The 24,546-nt window shown below is 40.4% G+C and overlaps 1 protein-coding gene across 3 annotated transcripts in view; it reads right to left on the bottom strand.

Moving 5' to 3' along the window:
* Positions 1–22,399, bottom strand: part of LOC125695372 (gamma-secretase activating protein) — a 45,793-nt gene extending 23,394 nt beyond the window's left edge. For 2 of the 3 annotated variants that reach the window (XM_048949703.1, XM_048949722.1), the window contains exons 1-13: positions 22,222–22,399; positions 19,424–19,497; positions 14,806–14,862; positions 14,101–14,170; positions 13,665–13,721; positions 13,457–13,545; positions 12,988–13,057; positions 12,295–12,344; positions 10,999–11,103; positions 10,028–10,087; positions 9,355–9,398; positions 7,389–7,474; positions 3,075–3,152 (exon numbers count right to left, since the gene is read on the bottom strand). In XM_048949703.1, coding sequence (XP_048805660.1) covers positions 3,075–3,152; positions 7,389–7,474; positions 9,355–9,398; positions 10,028–10,087; positions 10,999–11,103; positions 12,295–12,344; positions 12,988–13,057; positions 13,457–13,545; positions 13,665–13,721; positions 14,101–14,170; positions 14,806–14,862; positions 19,424–19,497; positions 22,222–22,306 — 925 coding nt within the window. In that variant the 5' untranslated portion in view covers positions 22,307–22,399. The remainder of the gene's footprint in view (positions 1–3,074; positions 3,153–7,388; positions 7,475–9,354; positions 9,399–10,027; positions 10,088–10,998; positions 11,104–12,294; positions 12,345–12,987; positions 13,058–13,456; positions 13,546–13,664; positions 13,722–14,100; positions 14,171–14,805; positions 14,863–19,423; positions 19,498–22,221) is intronic. The other variant, XM_048949712.1, reaches the window with a different exon arrangement.
* Between the last annotated feature and the right edge of the window lie 2,147 nt (positions 22,400–24,546).

Genomic DNA, 24,546 nt, shown 5'->3' with positions numbered 1-24,546 from the left:
TAAACAGAGTTGCTGTATTCTTAGCAGACATTCACCCACACAACACAGTTCTCTGGAGCGAGGAAACTGGCCACACAATGCACAGCCTATACTCATGCTTAAAGAACCATCCCAACACAGAGCAAACCCGTGTAAGGATACCACCCTCAGCAAACAAAGAAAACCCAACAACAACAAAAACACCACCAAATACTTTAAACAGTTGAGCTTCACATTTTGGTGACCTTTCAATTGCTTTTAAAAATTTCCAGTTCGATCATGTTTTATTGCTATAGTTTACTTCAAGATTTGTTTAAACATATGCAAATTTCAGACTCTCCTTGACTGCATGGGTTTTTCATCAGCACAACCATTTATTTTATTCCAGGCTTGCACCGAACTTCCTCTGGCATCCGGTAGGAATGACATACATCTCTTCCATTTTCTCAGTCTCTCAAAAAAGTTAGAGATTAAAACGGCTAAAGAGAAAATGACTGATCTCCATGCTGTGACATCCTAAACGCTGAATGATGTCATGATCAGGATGCTACTTAATACTGTGTGAAAGTTAAAGGTAACATATGTCCACAGTCTAAGAACCATCAAGACAAAATATGAAAATTATCAAGGAGATAGATATCTATTCCTGACCATAGCACAGAAATATGCTTTCTCTCTGATGAAGAAAAAAAAAAGTGAGATCTCCAAGACCAACACTGATGCTAAAGGTGAAGGGTTTTCTAAGAAAAATAGCTTTTCATACAAGATGCCAACTGAAGTTTGCTTGAAATGAATCAGCATACCTCACCACCCTGTTCTGCTGCTTGCCAGCCTGAACACACATGCAAACCAATACCACCACTGCAGAACCCGTGGCATCACTTCTGTTTTTACAACAAGAAACTGAGGGGACTCCTGTGGGGGCAGCATCCTCCCCCCAGCCCTCCCTGACCTTTCACTCATCACCCTGCTCAGACAACAATCATCAGCAGTGTCTGCGATGGAGGTGTCTGGTCGTGACTGCTGAACCAGGCTCAGACAGCACACACTCACCACACATGGCTGGTATGCAGATAGAACCGGTAGTCAGACATCATACTCCCTGAACAAGGGACAGCCCAGAGCTTATTAAGCAATCCCTGCACATCCGCACACCAGGATCTTCCCCTGGAGGCAGGGATGCCTCTCAAGGTTACTCCTCAAGGTCAAGAGATTCCTTACTTGTCACAGATATGGATGAGTAATAGCCAGCTTCTTGAAACTTTAATCTTGGAAGACTGAAAGACTTATCTGCTAATAGCTTGCTACCTTGCTATTCAGTACTGAGTGATATGAAGGAGTTATTGCACGTATAATGGGAGGTGATTCTTCACCTCTACTTAGCCCTGGTGAGATCACATCTGGAGTACTCTGTCCAGTTTTGGTCTCCCCAGTTCAAAAAAGACAAGAATTTCCTAGAAGGAGTCCACAAAGATGACCAAGGGCCTGGAGCATCTCCCTCATGAGGAATGACCTGGCTATATGCAGCCTGGGGAAAAGAAGACGGAGGGGGGATCTGATTAATGTTTATAAATATCTAACGGGAGGTGGGAGACAAATGAGGGGAGGATCTCCTCAGTGCTGCACAGCAATAGGACAAGTAGGAATGGCCTAAAACTTGAAGATATAATGCTTTAGACAAAAACAATTGGCCAGATGGTCCATCCTCAACCTCAAGTCTCAACAGGAGGTTTCTCCTTACAGTTTTGTCAGACTTTGTTCTCTGTTCAGTACATAATCAAGTAACCTTGTTATCACAAATTTGTTAACAAATTTGTTAAGTTAAAAAAGCTGCTTTGTTAAATCACTACTTAGGGCAACATTCATCAGCACATTGCTGTGTCTCTCCTATGAGTGTATAGCCTCACCTGCAACACCTCCTCCAGGTGAAAGAGGAAAGCTTCCAGAACAGACTAAAATAACTTATGTCTTCAAAATGCTCTAGTATTCTGCTGCTTGTACACATCACCTCAAGAGCAGTCTTATAAATCCCATCCATGAATGGTGATTCTTACATGAATCTACAAACAACTCTACACCAACAACTCCATCTCATGAAGATCACTTCAGATGCAGCTGGTCAGCATCGCAGTTATTTAACCTCACTCTGTTCCTGATACAAATACAGGCCATGATTGACTCCAAGCAGTGCGGTGCCCCTTCAGCTACATGTGAAGGACATACACCTGAAGAGGCCAGTCCCTCACTGGAGATAAGCAGCAGCAATAATGCAGAGTACTGGCACACAAAAAATGGACTGTTCCATTTGTTAATGCCTTCAAGAACCAAAAAATGCAGTTTGCCCAATCCCACAACATTCCAGCAGCAAAGTGACATGTTAGAGCAACCAACTCACGGAAAGTTTCCTCACACATGAGAGCAAAAACTTAAAGCAAAGCAGAAGAAGCATGTTTTCACTTGAACATGGTTACCCCAGACTATGCAGCTTGTCACTCGAGATATAATTCACCTCTGTCCTCCACGCATCAAATGAGAAAGAAATCTTGCCAATCAGAAGTTCCATGCTCTGATCAGAATAATGTTATTATTTACAAGGAAAAAGACTGATTTTCAAATTAAGAGCTGAAACACCACTTACATAGCTACCGTTCTTAAAACCAATGGGTGTTGCACCTCTTGCTGTGAAAATGACATGCTGAACTGGAACTCTAAACCTACATTCAAGCTAAGAGCTGCTGGTTCTGTTTCCCATACAAATGCCTCAAGGCATCAGTACAACACACCTGCAGCTCCCACAGACTTCACTGATGTTGTCTGTGCTCAACATGTCAAAAAATCTGGCTAGAAGTAAGGGATCCAACTAATAACCACTCATGAAGTCACTGGTTTGAAGCTATTAGCTCAGCATCAGGCAGGAAGTCTGCAGCAGGAAAGATGAGTCTGCAGACAAACGCAGCTGCAGTCTTTAAAACATCAACTACAGCAGTTTATTGTCTGCAGATTTCAGTGGTCGTTTCACAAGGCATTCCGCCACTCCTCCAGCAAAATGTCATTCTCCAAAACAAAGGAAGTATAAATTAACAAGTCAATTTTACCTTTATGTAAAAAATATATGGAGTATGTTATTTCCCCAGGAATATCCAAAGCAAGACTCCAACACACACACAATCCTCCTAAAAATACAAAAAGGAAAAGGAAGTTGACTGGTCCACTGTCCACAATGCACAAAATTAAAGCAAGACTGTTTCAATTTAAAACCTAATAACAACCTCTAAAAAAAAAATAACAGTTACAGTAACATAGACCACGTATCTCGAAGCATCATTTACCTAGTGAAACACAGTAAGGGAGAAGAGAGGAGGCAGAGTGGCACAATGGAATTCAGAGTTCTGACATGACCAGCTCTTTTTAGAAGTGGCACATTTTTAGACCTTGTCAGTAGTAGCCTTGCTTGCAGCCACAACACTGACCAAGCCTTTCTCTCCACAGCCTGTTTTAATATCTAAATATTTTCTGTTAAGAGACTGTCAAATATGCATGGAACACAGCAAAACACAATTTGTTTACTTTCCAATCAGTAGTTCGATATTGGCAGCAGCATGGCATGTTAGTAGAGCTTTCTGACTAAAAATCACTGGCACTCTTCCCTTTCCAGTTCGAAGATCTATCACCTCTTTTTTTTTTTCTTTTTACTTTCTTTTTATTTACTTCTATTTTTAGGGAAAAAGTCAGTTTGTCTCAATTTTATTTCAGTCAGTATTTCAGTACAGTACTCCGTGCAAGACCAGCTCCCTCTACTCCATCCACCTTAATTCCAAATCAGACTGACAGACTGTTTTGATTCCATTGGCTGGTAGCCCTTCATCCATGTCTTATAAAAACTTTAATCAGCTTTCACCAATGCTTGGCAAGCTGCTTTAGCATTCATACCAGAAACAGCTTCTTAACCACATCATCCCAATATAGTTGGGAAAGAGAACTGTAACTGTTGGCTCTTTTACCTTTGCTGAAAGTTTATCACTTAGGACAAAATAAATAAATAAAATTAACAACAAACAAATACAATTTTGTGAAAAATAAAGGCCTGTATATACAAGGAATACACACATACACACAAAAAAAGCACAAGAAAGAAAAAGTGCAAATACAGAAGCGCAGTTACCAAGGTATGCTACTGGTTAAATGCCTAGTACTTCAGACCACAGCCTTGGTACAGCTGCAGAAACACACCACACTTCTGGAGAAGGTAAATCCTTTCCTGAGGTGTCATTTTTTCATTCTTACCTGACTGAATGTTGTTAGGAAGCTTGATACAGTTTTGCTTGGATATCTGAGTCATTTAAATGGACAGGGCATGCTGCCAGAGCACTTGGCATCTCTCAGAGAATGCATAATTTTTAAAATAGCAGCATCAGGACTCATGAGGAAGAATGGAAAAGCTCCAGCAATCCACAATGCTGATTTATTACCAACAGCTCCCTTCCAACTGCAAATGTCTTTCTTCCATGCAGGAGGCTACTGTATACATCGCTCTCTAAATTGTACAGCAGTTGTGCGAGTCAATTTGTTCAGACTGAAGTGTCAGTGAGCGTACATGCAAGTTGATCACAAAGAACAGTGGCTATGGACAGCTGTTAATGAGATGTATATATTCAACACTAGGATACTGGTGAAATATCAGTAAGCTGAACTACAAACAATAGGAAATACCAAATGGTGCTTTATTAACACAGATGAAAACACTCAGATCAGCAACTGTCCAAGCATTATTACATCTGATACTGTTCTGACAGTCCTATTAGTGCAGTTGAAGACTGAGAACATGAGAGAAATTCCTTTCTTACCCTTACTAGTGATCTCTGCAAATGAGAGTTGGGGTGGGCTTGTTTTGTTATCCTATTGCATCTCTATGGTTAAAGCTTTCTGCCTTTGCATAACCAAGTCTCCTATACTATCAACTTCAAAATCCCTTACAAACAGATGAGCCACAATATCAGAAGACGCACATGAAGACATACTTGGACTCACGTCTTCTCAGAAATAAAAGGAGGAAAATAATCACAACAAAGGGAAAAAAGAGCAGCATTTAAAACTAACGCTTTAGGCAGCAGCAAGTTACTGCACTTGCTGTAAGAAAACAACAATTACAGCTCTGCCATTTCAGAAGCAAACATCATACCACTGAAACAGCAAGTCTCACACGAAGAACACACGAAGACAAATAGTTTCCTGTAGGAACCTTAACTTCAAATTCGTGATTCTGGTTAATGCAGAACAGATGTAAGGCTGTAAAAATTTCTCAGCATGGCAATCGAGCTCCACAAGTTGAAGATGACGCTGAACTTGCGCACTGCTTACTCGTACTGGCACAGGAGTGACTTGCTTTGACTAACTTCAGCCATCCTTCAGCTCTCATCTAGACTTCCACTACACAGCTAATGAAGAAATATGGATAGAAGCAACCATCCTCTGGAGAGCCTATTTCTCTCCTGAATTATGGTCCAGATGTTTAGCTTTTAGGCAGGTACATTTTGGTGAGAGTAATTCTCAGTTTATGCCATCTTACTTCTTGCATTTTTTTCAGAACCAAACAAATTCAACTGAAAGATACTTCTAAAGTGTTAAAAGAAAACTTTACAGTCCAGTGCTGTTTAAATAACAATTGAACTCTTAACATACAAGGGTAATTTTGAGACCAGAATTGCCTTATCTCAGCTAATCTGGAAATACACAGGAGATCTTATCTGGAGACATTTTGTCTTGTGAGTGCTAAGGAACAGAGCTACTTTTCTGTTACTGCAGAAGTTTGAGAAAGAATGATTTCATTCAGAGGTCAGGTTGGTGGTGCTCAATAACAACCAAAAGGGAAATTACATTGAGTATTTAATTATGAAGCTATGCCAATTATTTTGTGCCAGGGATATCTAAACGATACAAATAGGGATATCAGCATTAACAGTTGAAGCATGCTAGCAGCTCCACAGAAGGCACAATTCGTGCCTCAAAGAGCCTGCAGTCATCTTGTAAGCTACCACAAATGAGAAATGCAAAAGGGAACTTCAGTGTGATTACCCACACTGTCCTTCAACAACTGCATATGGTCTGAGCATCAAGACCATTTTTTTTTTTCAAACTGTCATTACTCAGAATGAATTGTACAATGTAATCCTCACTTTGAAACAACATTCAGCAAAGAGCCAAATACAATGAAGTGATTCAGTAAGTGTAACTGTCAAATTATGTTTTACATTAAGCACAATGTTCAGCCTGTGAAAGGTTCCTCAAAACTTAAATACGGCATTGTCTGATGGAACAAAAACCTTTTACTTCAGGGTAATCAAATAATAGACTAGAGGGAGGAAGACTGAATCTCATCCTGATCTAAAAGGTAGTGCCTGAATCTAAAATAACCTTAGCAAACTGCAGTTTGAAAAGGAAACACGTATACACAAATCAATAACTTCTTCCATTACTGTACGTGCAGTCTGTGTATGAAATGCAACTGAAAAAGACTTTGTCTTGCTAACAGAACAAAATTAACCTAACCTGTATTTGGTAAATGGAAATGTGGTTTTCTCTTACCTCTAATTCCTTCTCTCTAATCTTTTTAACCGTATCATCTGCTTTTGTATGAAAAAAGGAAACCGTATTTCACTTTATTTGCATTAATAGGCACTTCAGTACAGCCTCAGCAATTCACCTGCATGCATAAAAGCATCCTTAAAAAGCAAGATGTGAAAGCATCTCTGCAACAAATCATGCCTCTAGATGACTCTGCAGACCATTTAAAGGTTAATCATATACCTTCTCTGCTTGGCCATATGGTCTAATTTAGAAATTGAAATTGCAGGCATCTGTGATGAACGGATGTCTCTTGAGTCCAGTATTCAAGAAAAGAAACAAAGCACCAACTCATAACATGCATTAGGATGTAGGCAGAGTCCTAAATCCTAAAGGCTTCAGGAACACCACAACATTCACATATTAAGCCATTAAGCATAATGTCCTTAGTATCACATGCTTGGACCTGTTTTGCTGTATGGACACACTACATCACTTTTTTGGAGCTAGGCTACCAGAACATTTCTGGCTGACAGCTTTATTATTAGAGCTAATATATAAAACCCAAGTTAGTCTCCAGCTCAACTTGCCATGAAGCTTTCAGAGGATAAATAAACTCAACAACAGCAAAGTAGTGCACAATTGCTGCCTTCTCCCCAGTTTTCCGTCAGGCATAATCTAAGGAATAAACAAGTCTCACACTTGCAAAAAAACAAAAAAAAAAAAAAAAAGGAAAAATGTGTATAATGCCTTACAAAGGAATTTGTAGTTATCAATTATGATTTCACTATATGACAATTACATGTGGAGATGACCGTAATATCACAAAATTTGCACTCATTCATTACCTGCTTTACTTGTAAAAACCTGAAGATTCAAAGACTTGGATGCAACATCTGGGTCTTCACAGTCATTGTATCCAAAATTCACAAATCTAGGAGCAAATACAGATGACTACATAAAACAGTCCTTCATCAACAGGGATTTATCACAACAGAAAGACCATGAGAACAGTGATAACGTAATGAAAACGTATTAATTGAATTATAATCAAATATTGTCTAATGAAAGTTAAATCAGGCTTCAACCAATGATCTCAATGTTGCCAAAAATGAGAATCATAAGGCTGCACTGTTATTAGAAAACTTTTTTTAATACAACTGCATGATTTCATATTCATTTACTGCAGTATAATCCAACCATTCCTATGCTTGAAATGTAAGTTAGTTGTAATCCAGTAACTCAGAGTGCCTGAGAACTCAGAAGGTTTTGCAGCCCAACTGCACCACTCTTGTACCTCTCAAGCTACATCTAAATCTGCAAGTAAGCACACCAATTTCAGTGGGTGTACTTGAAAAGGAAAGGATAAAATCATCCTCACGTGGAACCTACGTTACCACAACATCCTTTTTCAATCTTGTGCTGGCTGTACTTTAATGGTTTTTCAGGAGTAATAGAAAATCCCAAGTTGGAAGAGACCCACAAAGATCATCAAGCCAAATTTCTGGCTTCACACAGACCTACCTAAGAATCAAACCCTACGTTTGTGAGGGTAATCCAAACACCCCCTGAACTCCAGCAGCTTGGGGCCATGACTACTGCCCTGCAAAGCCCATTCCAGAGCCTGAACACCCACTGGAGAACTTTTTCCAAATATCCAGTCTGAACCTCCTCCCCTACTGCAGTTCCATGATGTTCCCATTTTCATATCTTTGAAAGAAACAAGTACCATGTTTCCCACGTGGAACATGCAATAGAAAACTGCAGTCCATCTGCTTTGTTGGTTTTTATTTTTGTTGGGGATTTGGGGTTTTTTTGATTGGTTTGGTTTCCCACTGCCCCTCCCAAAATGATTTTGCTTCTATATGGACATTTATACCTTTCTGCAAGAATTTAAACATATATATATACACACACACATATATATATGTGTTTACCTATTAAAATATATGCATGTACATAGTATTGAAGCTCTTACAAGACTCGAATTTTTTTCAGTACTAATTGCAAAATACACAGTACTCATTCAGGGCAACCTACAACTGCAGCAGCACTGTACTGAGCTTTCTGAGACGCTCTGTCCAGGATGTAAGACCTTCAGTTACTGACATCTGAACTTGTAGCTTTTACCTCTGTTGTTATTGATGAAGAAACACAGGCCCTTCTGAAACATAAATTCAACTGCGTGTAGAAAGGTGAGAATGAGATGAAAATGACTGAGTGACTATTCTGACTAGATTCTTCTTCACTTCAAAGGAAGCTTCAAGGCAGACCAGCTCAGATGCACCCATGTGCACCACAGTCACAGACAGAATCAGAAGTGTCTTTAGCCTTTGAAACTGCAGGCTGCTTGGAAATAGCATACTGGAGAATAAAAAGAACACAGGCACTGCTTCATGGACAACAACAAGGAGCTACCAATCAGTAAAACATGTAACACAACAATTAAAATAGAGAGCTTCCCTTGACAGGAATCTCAACATCACTAATACAGCATGTCCAAGAATGAAGCAAATCCCTTTAAATAGGCACCAAATACTCAGAGAAAGGACTCTTTAGCCTATGGCTAACTCTCCAGGAAAATTATTCTCAAAAATAGTACCAAAAAAACAGACAAGGGCAGAATTATATTTTACCGCTATCCTTGAGGAAAATACGAGGTTTGGAGGTTTGGACAGTGTTCCTATAATTGTTATGTACCAGTCCCACACAGGTAACTCCAAACACAGATACATGGTTCTAACAGTAAATTCACCAAGGTTTATAAAGTATCAGACCATACATTAAAAGGAAACAAAACAAAAAAACCCTTACTTTACTCGTTTGTCATTTACAGAAATATCCAGTTGCGATTCCAGCTGTTAAAAAAAGAAAATTGTCATTTACTGAGGTCAGTATAATTACTGAGCATGATTAATACTTCATCCCAGTGAAATGTGTCACACACATTTCAACAGATTGAACATTTTAACAAAGAAGTTTATGTATCCTCTAATCACCATCACAAAAAAATCAATCTGAAAAGAGATCATTTAAAAATATATATATTAACTGCAAGTAATTCAGCTGCTGGGATGGAAGTATATTAACAATTTTATGTTCAGTAATTTTTATGTTCTGCTCTTTGGATAGCTAAAACTGTCACAGTACTCCAGTTTTTGTCTAGTGAGTTTGATAACCCCACTTTTCAACACTTGAATACCGTGTCAGCATGATGTAATGAATGTCACTTACTTGTAGGTCAATAGCTGTCTAGTGGCACAGAAATTACCTTACTATGGCATAACCTGAATCTGAATGTATTTTTGTAAATAACATAAAACAAGGACAAACATCCTCCCTCCCAAAAGGCAAATCCAAAACCAGTCTCCCTCTGCAAAACATCTACTATTGGAGATTATACAAACACTGAGATTGATCTCATTACTAGTGTTCGGAAGACAAAATTAACCCAGAACTATCATATAAAAAAATACTAGTGACTTACTGTTGAGTTAAAATTTTCATCAGGGTAGAACTGGACACATTTTAAAGTACTCCTTGATTCCTACAATTAAGAGGATACATTTTGTAGCTAATAACAAATTAAGTGTATTTCTCAGACTGAAAAGTGACCAGACAACGCACTGTTCCACACACACACTTCTTTGCTAACAAATATGTAGAAATTAGGGGACAAAAGAAGACATTAAAAACCACATATACCCCCCCACAATAGCACTCTGACAAACTTCCTTCCTGTCCTAGATCATTATCTACCAATCACCTCTAATTGCGTGGGCCTTCACTTGAAGCATACCTCACACAAGCTCTCTCTCCTTCTCCACTAGGTTAAAAATATTTTTCCGCAGCTACCTATGAGGAAAAAGGAACCATATCTGGCTTTAGCCAGTTCAAAAAGGGTATCTCAGAAACAAAACCAGGAATATGTTTCATAATCACAGTTTGCTTCCTGTTATTTCCTAACACATGTTTGGTGGCTAAGAGGTGAGAAAAGCAGATTTTCATGTACGCAGAATACATCAAGTGCAAACAGTCCTTCAGTCAAATTGAAAAGAAAAAAAAAGTGAAGAACTTGGGTATTTCTAGCCATGAACTTGTCCTCATTTGGACTCAACAAGTCCGTGTACAACATTCTTTCTGAATACGAACTCTGTAGAAAAGAGGGAATATACTCACTGCTTTTCAGTAGATTTAGATCTTTTTGAACAAAAGACTTCTTTAAAGCAAAGAAAACTACCAAATTCACCAATCTTTATAGGAACCACTGAGCCTATCCGACTTCATGCATGCACACAAATGGCAGTCAAGGCAAGTGTTGCTTTTGATCTGGGTTCTTCGAGACACTGACAATAAAGACTGCTATAATGAAAACCCAACTAGCTCTATTATTACCCCATACACTCAAAACTATATTGCCATGAGACAGGAAAAAAAACTGAATGACATTTAGTTCACCTTTGGAACAATGTAGAAGAGTCTTTGTTCTGTCATATCCCACTGAGCCCAAATGAGATCATCTGCAACTCTGGCTCTTGGAAGCTGACCTGAGTTCTGAATCACCTAAAAGGAAAGAAAGAACATTAGAGGTCATCAAGCACGGTTCTATACTGATGATTACACACAGCGTTTGTGCAACAACAGAAGGGCTCAAATACTATGGTACTTGAAGGGAGCATGTCCCTTGTTAGTAGCAGCAGAACCACCTTTGCTGTGTGCAAGATGCTCAAGTTCAAGATCAGTTTTCAGGGTATTCCAACTGTCAAATATTCTGAGATATCCTTGACTACAAGAAATTCACCACTTTTGCTGCGCAAAGTATATGAAGAAAAACAGATGTCAGCCTTCATCAAAGGCAAGAGAAGGGGTGAAGAGTGAAATACCACAGCCAGTTTAGAACCAGCTACAGTAACTATTTAGGGAAGATGGCTTAGCTCTGAAAAGGATTTCAAACTAAAATCTCACTCGTGACAGAGAGGAGTACTGGTAGCAGAGTACAAGCCAGAATTCTGGACAATTTTTAGGACTGTATGAATGCTCTCTTGAAAGATGGAGAGAGATTTCATGTCATCACAGCACAGACTTGTTATTCCACTGTCAACCACCACGCAAAATCCATCGCCTCTAAAAGCAATGATACACTTTTAGAATGCCATGAAAGACTTCAAAATGATGAAAAATCAGGACTTCAATATTTTGCCATCCAAAGACTAGTTTTTCTCCATAAAATGAAACACTGGATTTTATGATGCAATCTGTCACTATACTAGAAGTATGCTGATTAATAATTTAAGCAGAATATCCACAATCAGTTTGCTGAAAACTAACTAATGTTTAAAATGTGAAAAAAAAAAGATTACAGGGGAAAAAAAAAAGGTTGAAACACTCACAGTACTGAGAGCACTGTGTTCTAAGGGTTTGTTTTAAATAAATTATTTCCTGGGATACGTGGGCACTCAGAAGGAAAAATTAGGAAAGTGATTTTACAAATATATTTAAAGATTTAAAAAGAAATATATACAATTTCTTCTTCCAAATTGTAACATCCAGACAAGTTTAGATCAACAGCAACAAAAAACCCTAACTTTCCTCACAAATTACTTGTTAAACAGTTTTTTTTTAAATCAGCTTTGTGGTTAGAGGAATACATTGTCAAATTACAAAAATAATCAGCTAGAATTACAGAACAGACCCTTGAACTGTCAATTAAAGCAAAATAACAACCCTCAAACCCCAAGATTTTTCAAGACTTACCACTCTGTGTTCCTCTTCTGCAACGACGTGGATATCAAACTGTTCAATGTCTTTAAAACAACACAAAACATTTAAAGTTAAAGCCATTCATTTTCAAATGCTTTTATATAGTTAATTAATCTAATCTCTAGGAACCTATAGATGACATCTAGGTTAGCAGCAAAGATGGGTTTCTCCGAAAAGATGGGAAAAGCCTCTCATTCTTTGACATGAGGGGAAGGTAAGAGGGATGAACTGCCTTTTGCAAGTGTGCCCCTCTATCCACTCACTCGCACCAGAGTGAAGATCCCACTATATTAGGCTGAAAACACACAGTTAGCTGGATCCAAGGTGCTTTTGTCCCTTTCTTATCCCTTCCGTTATGCTGTTAAATCATAAACCATCTGTCATAATGAAGTGGGCTGCTCTGAATTTATACAAACAGCTACAAAAGTCTAATTCAGCTTTTCTAAAAGTTAAGATGATCAATGAATGCATGAACAAAGGGGAAAAAAAATGCAAAGTCGGCCATTCTGCTAACACCGGAAAAAAGCCTCAGTGAAGCACACCGTTTTTGAAAGACATTCAGGACACCGAGAATGGTTTTCTTCTCATTGTTTTTTTTTCCCCACAGTAAAAGGTTATGACAAAATAATCCATGACGATCAGACTGAAGTAAAACAATGACAACGTATTCTCAAAATATCAACTCACATTTATCTTCTGAAACGAGCAAAAGATGACTTTTTGTAGAAGTATTTCTGCCTTCCACTGGATAAAGAAACTATACAGGAAGTTTTACAGAAGTAAGTAAATAACCAAAGTTGTTTACAACACTCATCTACAGTATCTATTTAGCCAAATAGTTACATATGTTTAAATAAAGCCAAGCACATGCATGATATTCAATTAATAAGAACATCTACTATTACAGACTATAAATTATCATCACTATTATTGTAGGAGTAGGTGAATTGCAGAGATTAAAAAAAAAAAGTAGGCTTCATGTTAAGAGAAATGTTTGAAATATAACATTTTATGATGTTTCTCATCTTTTCAAATTTATGAAAACATTGGCACATAATCTCTGTAACATTCCAAGAAACATGAGACATTTCTGCACTCAATCACTTTTGCACAGCAAATTATTAAAGTTTGTATTTAGATTGTTTGAATGATTTACCTGCACTCGAACGCAGCTATCCACAGCCTTTAGGACTCTCACATTATTAACGGGATGAATTTCAATCAGCAAGGTTAAATACCTGGACACTGCAAAAAGGACATGTTTTAGGTAACTGCCTTTTCTTACAGTACAAAGTTGTATCGCTAAGGGAGAAAAAAAAGGAAAAAAATTACTTCTAACAGTTTAAAACTTGCACTTGCAGTACCTGACTGTAACAGCTGGGTCACTCTTTCTTCCTCTGTATACTGACGGAAGCTGACTGCTAAGCAAGAGAAAAAACACAGCATGTTTGCTATTAATCTCACTGAGCATTCTTGGAGAATAAATATCCCAAAACTTCTACCAAAAAAAAATCTGTACTTTAAGGACCAGCAGGAGCTGCACTACATGTAGGAGGCATATATAAATGCAAGTGACAGAAATAAGCAAACCAAATTTTTCTTTCAATAAAACAACAAAAACAACAGCTGTACTGATTGTACATCAATTACATTCTTTGGTGATGCATCCATTCAAATGCACAGACTGCTGTGAGCAACATATGGCTCAAAACAGACTGAAGTAATTCAAGACACAAATACAACATACTACTAAACTAAATTATCTTTGCCATGACAAAAAAATTGATGAAACATATTTACCCAGTAACGTCCTTTCACTGTTGATTGAACAACTGATTATGCGTAGATCTTTCTCAAACGTATAGAGATGCTACAGAGAAGTACATTTATGATATATTATATTTTAATTATATCAAGAAAATATTTTAATTACTCCTCCCTAGGAAAACACTGTTGACCAGTTCTTGTTGTTTTTTTTTTTAATTTCAGAACCAAATAATTCCAAGGCCAGAAAAACCATACTTTAAGCCTCAATTGTACTACTACTTCTTCTCATTTGTTTGTTTCTTATTAGCTTTTCTGAGCTCCATGTTGCCACTGGAGCTGCACAGCAAACTTTTACAGCAATATGAAATTTCACCCATTTGCAAAGGACCTTCATCATGGTTCCAGCCACAGAACTGTGGGACCTTCCATTTTAGAACCATAAGCAGAAGCACCAGACTGAAGAGGTCCTCATAACAAAACAGAAGAACATTTATTTTTAAGGATGTGCTCAGAGAGAAAAGAGGTCTTCAATTAGTTGTACAGAAACAAAGACTCAAGGCACGACACAGTGCTGCTCCCAAGTCATCCAGAGGTTCTTTACTCTTAACAACCTTCCCGTTCTCTCCTCTGTTTCAAACACACCCATAATTCCTTATGGACATAACATACTGTGTTGTAAGGCATCAAAACCTAAAATTCTACAGCATTGTCCTTACCAAGCAGAAGTATTGGACTCACCTCATTCTCTTTAGTTTGAAGGTCATACAATCCAATCTGGGTACTTTTCTGATTTCCCTATGGATGAAAACAAATCAACACTGACAATGCATATACACATTTAAACACAACCTTTGGTAATTTTTTTTTTCCTACTCCTCTCTCCTCTTTTTTCTCCTCTTTCACTGACACACACCCACTTACACTTCCCTTGGTACTTAATTATCTCATTCCAAGAAGAGGAGGCAAGAACATTTTTTTTTTTTCCTGATTGAGAATTAACACACAGGGCAAAGCTGAAACACAGTCAACAAGCTGTGCCATATGCCATGTGCCCCTCTCTCACTTTGGTTCTCAGCTGTTTTTAGTTATAGGCAGTACGGGAAGGAAAAGATAACTCTAAGAACAAAAGGGGATCACAGAATGCACAGCGTTAGAAGGGAACTTAAAGATGACTACATCTGGTGAGGTGTGCCCCATGTTGTGTCAACATGCTTGGTCTTTAAAAGGTGCACGTGAGATCACAGAACCCAAAGCCCTGAGAGCAGCACCAATCACACAGCCAACCATTCACTTGAAACTATGCTGGCCCAGGAAGCCTGCAGGCTGGGAATCCAAACCTCACTGCTCCAAAACGGAGCACAGAAACATCATCACACAACAGCTTCCAGTGACCTTGCTGCAGGTTGGAAAAAGGATTTCAGCTTTACCTTAAGAAACAATTATTTGAAAGTCAAACATATTTCATGAGTGCAAATTACACCGTTAGCCTGCTGCTTATTGATAAAAACCATACAATGATTTTCTTTTGTTTTGGATACTCCTAAGGCTTTACAGAAGACAACTTTCTTCCTGGTGCATTTTACCATAATTTCAATTTTCAAAGTACATTTTAATTAAAAAAATTCAATTCTGCCCTACAGTACACATTTCATTTCAAATGAAGCTGAAATTCACTTGCATACTGTAGGTACATGTGCTAAATTGAAATTACATCCATCTACATAGCCTTGTACTCAAACAGTAAACATCTTTGTTTTTAACTGCTGCTTGAGGGGTGGGGGGAGAGTGTAGAAATCTATGGTTATTTACAAAGCATCTTGCTTTGTGATGTTAAAACAAAAGTGTGAGTATTCTCTTTCTCAAAGGTCTATTTGCAAGTATCTCATTATTGCTGTGGCAATGACAAAATTCTTCTAATTTAAACAAGGAAAACAAAATGTCTTTATGTTAAGATGCAAGCCTCAGGCCTACTAACTTAATATCAAGCAAATGACTTCACAAACAGCCATTCTTTCCAAAAGTGTCTGAAACTCTTGCCCACAGTACTTAGCTACTGAAAAATACAGTTTACAAGATTGGTAGCAGCACTGCCAGTGCCCATTTCTGTACATAAGCTAATACACTTGCCATCAACTTCTCTGCAAAGATTCTTCCTACAGTTTTGCAAAACAGAAGCATACCTGTTAAAAATATCTTCCTTTAAGCCAACTCTCAGTGTAAGAAAAGACAGACACTGTATAAACATGCTTGACATAAAGCTCATTCTCCACCTATTCCTGGCTTTAGGGGAATGCACTTGGTTTTCTTCTATTTGGTAAAGGCTGTTTTCCATTTGCATTTATTAGGGGACAAGCCAGCTTTGCTTAGTTTACATCCTTGCTTGTGCACTGTCCTCACCAACAGTGTCACTGATAAAGTTTGCTGAGGAAAGAATCACACATAGCTGTTCTTGCAACAGTCATAGCTCATGAGTTATAAATAGTTTATAGAGAAAGGGGGAAGAGAGAGAAAAAGAGAGAGGTTGAACTTCATTCAGGAACTGAGTAAGATCTGTAGTTGGTTGTAGTTGTAGTTACAGTAATCATGATTTCTCCAAAATAAGTTTAAGGAAACAGACGGATAGTAAAGGCAGTCTGTTTTCTCCAAGTAAGCATTCTAGTTTGATGACACTCATTAATAGAACAAAACAGCCAAGTGCAATCAATAGTCATCACTTAGAACAAGCCTGCAACAATCTAAAAGAAGTGTCAAACTGGGGCCTGACACTACTCCTTGTTCACAAAGACACATACACTCTTCTCCTTTCTTTATAAATATGAACAGATACTCCTCCTGAAAGGTAAACTCCAGAAGCACAGAAGTGTATGCATACATCATCAATGGACTGTATCAGTAAAGAAAACAATTGCATTGAATCCTTGTTAGTAGTAAAGAGTAAAAAGACAAATGTGGACACACAGCCCCACCAACACCTGTCTTGTTTTTTTTCTCATGAAGAGACTCTTTAGAAATACCATTCTAACCTTGAGACAAAAAAATCAGCCCCAGTATTTCAGTACTGCTTTAAAGTATCACCATCCCAAGGTATTTCTGCAGCTCATTTAACAGAGCACAGAAGGCTCAGCATTAATAACTCAGGTCCCTGTCTGTTCCACTCCCAGCTCCCTCTCAGTAGAGGAAGAGCCAAGGTGCTGGTTCTTGTGCCAGCTGATTCACCCAAGAAGAGAAAGATCTGACTACTTTGTAGCAGTAAAAGAACAGGAAAAGAAGCAACAGTGGCATCTCCTTAGGGCTGATATGTGAGCGGTAACAACTGCAGCACAGCCCCGCACTTTGCTACCTTCAGTTCTGGGACTTTCTCATCCAACCACACACATCACACCAGCTGCAGAGATCCCTTTATTCCTCAGATCAGGAAGCCACAGCAAACATATCTGTAACTCCTTGGGTGAACTTCACTTCCAGATTCAGGGAGCTAAGTTTACTGTCATGGTTTTATGATTTTTGGTCATCAGTATTCCACACCATAACATCATGTAATGCACTGGGGGTGGGGTTTGATATCTGCCGAACGTTCGTCCGTCGGAGAAGAACTACTTTTCCCCAGGAGACTTTGCGGTCAGCAAGGGGATATAACTCCAAGCAAGGTCACCTGATTCTTTCTTCTTCGCCTGCTCTTCGCTATCTGCGCTTCGCTATCTGCGCTTCGCCGCCTGCGCTTCGCCATCTGCACTTCGCCGTCTGTACTTCAGTCGCTCAACTGGACTGCACTTCTCACCCCAGCATTGTGGTGAGGTCTATACAATTCAAACAGACTCTCTCTCTCTCTCTCTCTCTCTCATTGTATTTTACTAATACTATATTTAGTAAAATCATTTGTTCCACCTCAGATCAGTGCTGTTGTTTTCAAGTATTTTGGGGTCCCCTGCTTCCCCTTTCCCAGAGGCACGGATCCGCAGATCCCTCCACCCTGCTGGTCACGGAACTGGGCCGGACCAGCCCATAAACCGTTGACATTTACACATTTGAATCCTCCACACCATCTCTGGCACTTCAGTCAACAGAGCCTAGTGAATATTTGTCTGCCTCCTCCACTTTGTACAGCTTCTCCCAAAGGCTGTGGGAGATGGGATGCTACAGGTGGCCATTTCTCTGAATTCCAGCTTCTGTCACATCTGCACCAACTACAATGGCAGCTCAGACACCTTGCATGCAAGCAGATACCCACGCTGAGATGGGGTGTCCAGCTACATCTCACCCCTTTCACCAGCTGCAAAAGCCCAAACAACACTCAAGGCAGTTGGACTCTTCTATCAAAAGCCCAAGAAAGGAAGGAGTCACTCAAAGCTTAGTGTGAGATTCCACTGGCACTGGAAAGCAGCAACATCACACATATGCAGGTCTCCTGTAGAGAGCTAGATGGATCCGTTTCATTAAATCTTGATAGAACTTCAAGCAATGCAAAACTTGACGCTTTCTTCAGTATTGTTTTTATGATTACTGCTGTCTTACAGATTCTCCTCCCTAGGCATGAACTAAAGGAAACAGCCACCCACAGTTAAAGTCTGTTATACCTTGATGAAGGCCTCACCTCTTCCCTTAACCCTAGGTAAGCTGGAGAGTTGAGAGAGAGGGGAATGAAAAGCAGCTCTATTCTGCTGGAGCCTACTATCTCCATTTTGTGCTTTCCAAGAGCCAAGACCCTCCAGAATCCACCCGAATTTTCAGATTGCTCTGAGCTGCACAGCAAAGAACGACAGCTTGTCTCCTCAAGGGGAAACCTTCCCAAATCATTCAGAAATTTCTTGGAACTACATGAATTTCAACCTGATACGAAAAGGATAGCTCTAGTACTTCAGCACATTGAATAAGCTAAGGTGACTTGAGACTACACACAATGAAGTGCTACAGATGCAACTTAAAGCAACAAAAAGGTAGTAGCAGAGTTAGAGTTACAAATATGGCATCTTAACATACACATTGGTAGGACTGAATAATTAATTGAAGCAGTGCATATGAATCTAGCAGTCAGATTTCCCTAAAAAAACCTCAGGGTGAAAGAACATGCTGCTTATGAAGATTTTATCTGTTATGGAAATAGTTTTTCATTCAAGGAGAGATTCTGGCCCCCAGAAATCAACTGCTTTACTCTCCACTTCATTCCTCTTAATGTTTGTCTGAAGTGGAGATGGATATTTTCCCATTGCCCAAATGTCCAAGCTGCAACCTAAGTTTCTATGTTCTAGTTCTTCTTGCAAGAAAAATAAATAAATTCATGCAAGGACTCCAGGAAGTACAGGCAAACACACAGTAATATTCTCAGGAATACTTTCACAAAGCTCCAAGACAGACTTACCTTCCAGGTATAAATAATTTTTCCATTTCTTTCAACATTTACGATATAAAGTGCTGATGAATTCTCTGAAGTATCTGAAATGATAACAAAAAGCACAAGATTTTCACTTTAGTTCCTCATACACAGCCACATTTTAAACAAAGATACCAGGTACGTTTTACATATATGTATTTGTACATGCCAGAAATGACTACCTTTTGAAAAAAAAACAGATCAAATATTTCTTATGCTGTGATTTAACTCTCAAACTTCAAAACCAAAGGTCCTCAGAACACTACACAGAGATAGATGGAGCATGAGGAAAAGTGTCAGCTGCCCCAGCTCCTTAAGGAATGCTTAGAAATAAATGATGCCTTCAGAGATCAGCTCTACAACAAAAACAAGAGCCACAACACCAAACTGTATATACATGCAATATATTTACAGGTAGAAAAGAATTAAGCAATGCAGGACAAGAGAAAGGAAAACACTGGGGGCAAAAGAAAAGTAAAATACCATAGCACAGATAACAAAAGTGCATCTCTTCTCAATTCTTTGTATTCTAATCACAGTAATCACCAAAAGTGTGTTTATCTTGGATGGAACTTTAAACTTTAAATTTAAAGAAGAAATTTTGCTCTTAGTAAGCTTGAGAGCTGCATGACTGGCCTTGATTTTAAGATAAAGGTAGCGTGTAAATATGAACAAGAAGAATTCTCTGCAACTCCAGGCAAGCATTACTTTGCAGTTACCACAAAGCCTTAACTGGAGAAAGCACTGTGAAACTTAGTTTCACAAGCCTAATACTATGAACATTGCTAGTGTAGATTGTGGTGGTAAGAAAAAACTGTTCAGAAACATTATCAGAGGTGAAAAATTTTGATGTGGGAGGACAGAGAAAATCCACAGCCAATATTTAACAATACATCACTTTCTACTGGCTTGGTGTTTGATACAAATTACATGTCGCCATACGCTGTCTGTGGGAATATGTAACCAAAGGAGAAGTGGCAATGAACCCTGGCTCGGGAAAGTCCTGCACTAAAGCTTTGCATGCAGGATCACAACTTCTTCCTCATCTCACAGCTTCACCAAGCAGATGAAGGGCTGCAAACAAATCCAATCCAACCTGCCTGCCCAGCAAACAAGTCTTATCAACGTGCTCAAGACAACGTGTTTTGATTTCCTGAAAGCCATTATATGGAAATCATACAAAAATGAGTGGAATTAAGAGAGCTGGGCTGGTTCTCTTCACCTACCACTCCCCTCCCTTGATCGCAGCTACTCCCAGCTCTCACGCCATTAGGAATTCTCACATGCTATCACAGGGCTTTCAAGTCTTCAGAAAATAAAACAGTAAATGCAGAGAACTGAAATATCTGAAATCACTGACCAGAGGCACCAGGACGCCTAAAAATTACTTGCTTTCTGCAAAATTATTTCTCTGATTATTATATATTATTTCTCTGATGTTTAAAGTAATCTTTAAAGATTCCAACCTCCCATGTACACATTCCTAATATATCAGCATCACATTCAGAGGAAACAAAGAGTATACACAAACAGAAGCTAACATGCAATGCAGAAACGTTAGTATTGTGTCAGACATCCCTTCCAATCCAAATTCTGATTCTGTATTATCAGAATTATTGAATAAAAAGTCTGTCACTCTCCCAAGCACAGGTGAACGCCTTCCTGCCACCTCCACAATGAACACAGAGATTAACTGATTACACGAGTTTTCAGAATTTTACCTCAAAACCCTTTGGGAGAAACCCTACGCCTCACAGCTCCTCTGTGTACTTCTTGGTGTACGTGAAATAAATGTTAACAGATTTTGTCACTGGCACCATAGGAAGCACCTTGGTTTATGAAGCCAAAGGAGCTGATACGCTCTGACTTAGAGCCACACAGGCTTTCCGTGGGACAGTAAACCTTTAAAGAGGGAGGTAGGTTAGTTAACTAAAAGCAACCAGGGCACCTGGACACAGTGCACAACCAGCCCGCGTTCCTACTACAGCCGCGGTTATCGTGCTGTTCAAATCGATGTTCAGACGAAGGCTTTCAGCAGTTTCAGAAAAGCAGAACTCTACCGGCTTCCTTGCAGACAGATGAGAACTACCACGAGCACAACAGCGATACCACAGGGCCACCAACACGGCACACTCACTGCTCCCAACCACCTGCTCTCGTCCGATTTTAATTAGCACTTATTTACCACACACACAGAAGGGGAATTTCGGTTGCTTTATTTTCGGCTAAGCGTTTTTTTGTGTTGCTGGTTTTGTGCTTGTTTTTCTTTCTTTCCCAAGAAAGGGCTGTGTGGCAGAAGAAAGAGGGACGTTAAAATTCCTTTTGGAACAAAAGGGAAGAAAGGGCTACGCGTGAAGAACCAAACGATGTGCGAGGAGCACAAGTTCCTTCGGACGTGAGAAGTGCCTCAAGGGCACCGGCTGCGCCACCCTGGGCCGCACTGACCGAGGGCAAAGCCCCCCCCCCCACACACAGACACTGCGGCAGGCTCAGCCCACGGAGCTCGGAGCGGCACAGCCCCGCACAGCAGCGGGACAGGCGGGCTCAGCCCACGCAGCTCGGGTCGGCCGCCCGCCCCGCCGCCATTTCCCGTCCCCCTGTGGCATTAAGGCGGCCCGGCCCGGACGGAAGGAGCGGTGAGGCCGCGCCGGGAGCGGCTCACGGGGACTCCCGCCAGGCCCGGTTTCTCCGCCCGCCAGAGGACAGCGGCTAGAAGCGGTGAAAGGGAGGGAAGGAAAGAGCGGGCTCTGCTCGGCGCTGCCCCGCGCCCGCCAGCGCAGCGTTACCTAGAGCCGCGGCCCAGCCCTGCGCCGCCAGCCAGGGCACCACGTCCCTCTGCAGGTCAAACTCGGCCGCCAGGCGAAGCAGCATGGCAGCCCCGCGGCCCAACCCGGCCACTCTCCGGCCGCCGCCGCCTCTCACCCCGCCGGCTGCCGCGGGGCGGCCTCCGCCACGGGCCGGTCCCTACGGCCCGCTCGGCGCCTATTGGCAGGTGTGAATGTCAATCAACCGGCGGCCACGCGGAGTGGCCGAACGCGGTCCCGCCCCCCTCAGTTGGTGCGGTCGTGCGGGTCCCGCTAGCGGTCCGGGTGCTGCCCGAAGCCCGGCGGTTCCCATTGCCATCTGCGGAACGCTGGCGCCAGGAGCCGCGGTTGTGAGTCCCCGCGCGCTGTCTGCAGCCGGCTGGTGGCTTCAGGTGGTCTGTTTTGTCCGTTAGAGATGACGGGCCCAAGGAGATGTTTCTCCTGAGATGTGCTGCGAGGAATATTGATGTCTCAGGCTTTCCTCGAAGAAAGATTCAGAGCACTTTAAGCAGTTGCCTGTGCTGGTGTCAGAGACGAATGTGGAAGCGGTGACTGACAGAATGCCCTGCTTGTGGGTCTGCAGCCCCACGTTTGGCTGAGCAGCGTTCAGCATTTCCTGTCCCTGCACAGTCCCTGTTTTCTGTCATTACACACCCTGCAGGTGTGTGCTGGGTACATTGAGCCTCTCAGCACAGATGGCTTTGACAGAGCAGCTCGGAATGTGGGATGCACCCTGAGACCAGGCCTGGCCGGATCCTTCCTTCCATCCAACTCAAAACAGCAGAGGGGGAAAAGCTTGGTGAGATCCTCAGGGTCTTCAGGCTGAGTTACTGGGTTTTTGTTTGCTTAGGTGGGTTTTTGTGGGGTTTTTTTTTTTTTTAGCATTTGAAAATACTTGTAGCACTGATAAGATGCTGTTCATGGCTATCTATAGTCTGCCTGTAATTACCATTTCCCTTCTGGCACGCGCTGATGTCAGCAGCTAAAAGTGGCACAAATGTGGACAGGCTGTAGTAGCACGTACCAAACCACTGCACTGCAAGGACAGAGCAGCTTCAGCCAGTTCTAACAGCCAGTACTGAGTTTTTACCCTCCTTGCTAAGCTTGGGCTATATAAAGACCAGGCCAGAATCAGGTACATTAGCTGAGTGCAGATGAGAAGCACGTTATCACTCAAATGCAAAGCAGACTTGCTTTCTCTCAAACTATTGATAATTTTTACAGTTCTATCACAAGTTTCAGGATGAGTATTTTTCTTGAAGAAAATTGGATCAAGTGATTGTGCAAGAATTTTCAGCTGATGTTTTCTCTGTTTTGAAATAGGTTTTGACTGGTATATTTGTTTTAAAGGTAGAATCAGAGAACAGAGATAAGATCCCTAACTGATGCTTTTTCTAAGAGATGAGGCAGGGATAATACATGGTTATGACTATTTGGAGTTAATGCAAAAATGTTTGGAGTTGATTCAAAAAGAGAAGAAAGCAAAGGATGGAAGCCAAGCCCAAGAAATGACTGATTCTCTAACTATGTGCAAAAAGGAAAATTTTCACATGGAGAAAATCTCCTGTGCCATGAGCTGTAGAGTTCAGCTAAGGCTAGGATGAGGCCCAACAGCAGGATTTTACATTGTCCTACTATAAAGCAGAAAACGTGGAGGATAAAAGCCTGCTCTCCAAATGCAAAAGGGGAAAAAAAAAAAAGAAGAAAAAAAGAAATTTAGACAGAACTCCCCCGTTTGATGGTTTTTTGTTGTTGTTGGTTTGTTTGTTTGTTTTTGTTTTTAAGGAAAGAAAGAACAACCGTCACTGTGCTTTTGTTTCAAAATCAATCCTGACAGTACAGTTCTCAAAAGACAGCCCACAAAGCTGATGAATAAATTATTCTCTAACATTTACAGACTGAGAATCAAAAGATGATGCTGTTCTTTTAAGGTATGTTGTGCAATATGTGAAAGGCCTTTGAGCAGGAGGCAGGAGTTAGCCACAGTAACTGCTGAGTGTGCCATGGAACTTAAGCTAGTCAACATAATGAAAGAAAAAGAAAAATATTCTCATATGATATAAGCAGGTGAGTAGGTATACAAACAATTGGGTATAGAAGAGATCCATTCATTCACTTGTGGCTCATGCTTGGGATCCATTCCACAGTCCTTACTCAGTAAAACTGTGGTAAAAGTTTGTACAAGGCTTCACAGTCAGGTGTGAAAGGAAAAGCCTTTCCTGTTGAGAGATTTAAAACTAAATTTCTGCTGAGTCTGCATTCCCACTGCAAAGGATTTGCTCTTCATTATTTTTGTACTACCAATAT

The sequence above is a fragment of the Lagopus muta genome, chromosome 1 (assembly GCF_023343835.1).
Source record: "Lagopus muta isolate bLagMut1 chromosome 1, bLagMut1 primary, whole genome shotgun sequence".
In the NCBI taxonomy this organism is placed as follows: domain Eukaryota; kingdom Metazoa; phylum Chordata; class Aves; order Galliformes; family Phasianidae; genus Lagopus; species Lagopus muta.
This window is presented reverse-complemented; position numbering and strand designations above follow the sequence as displayed.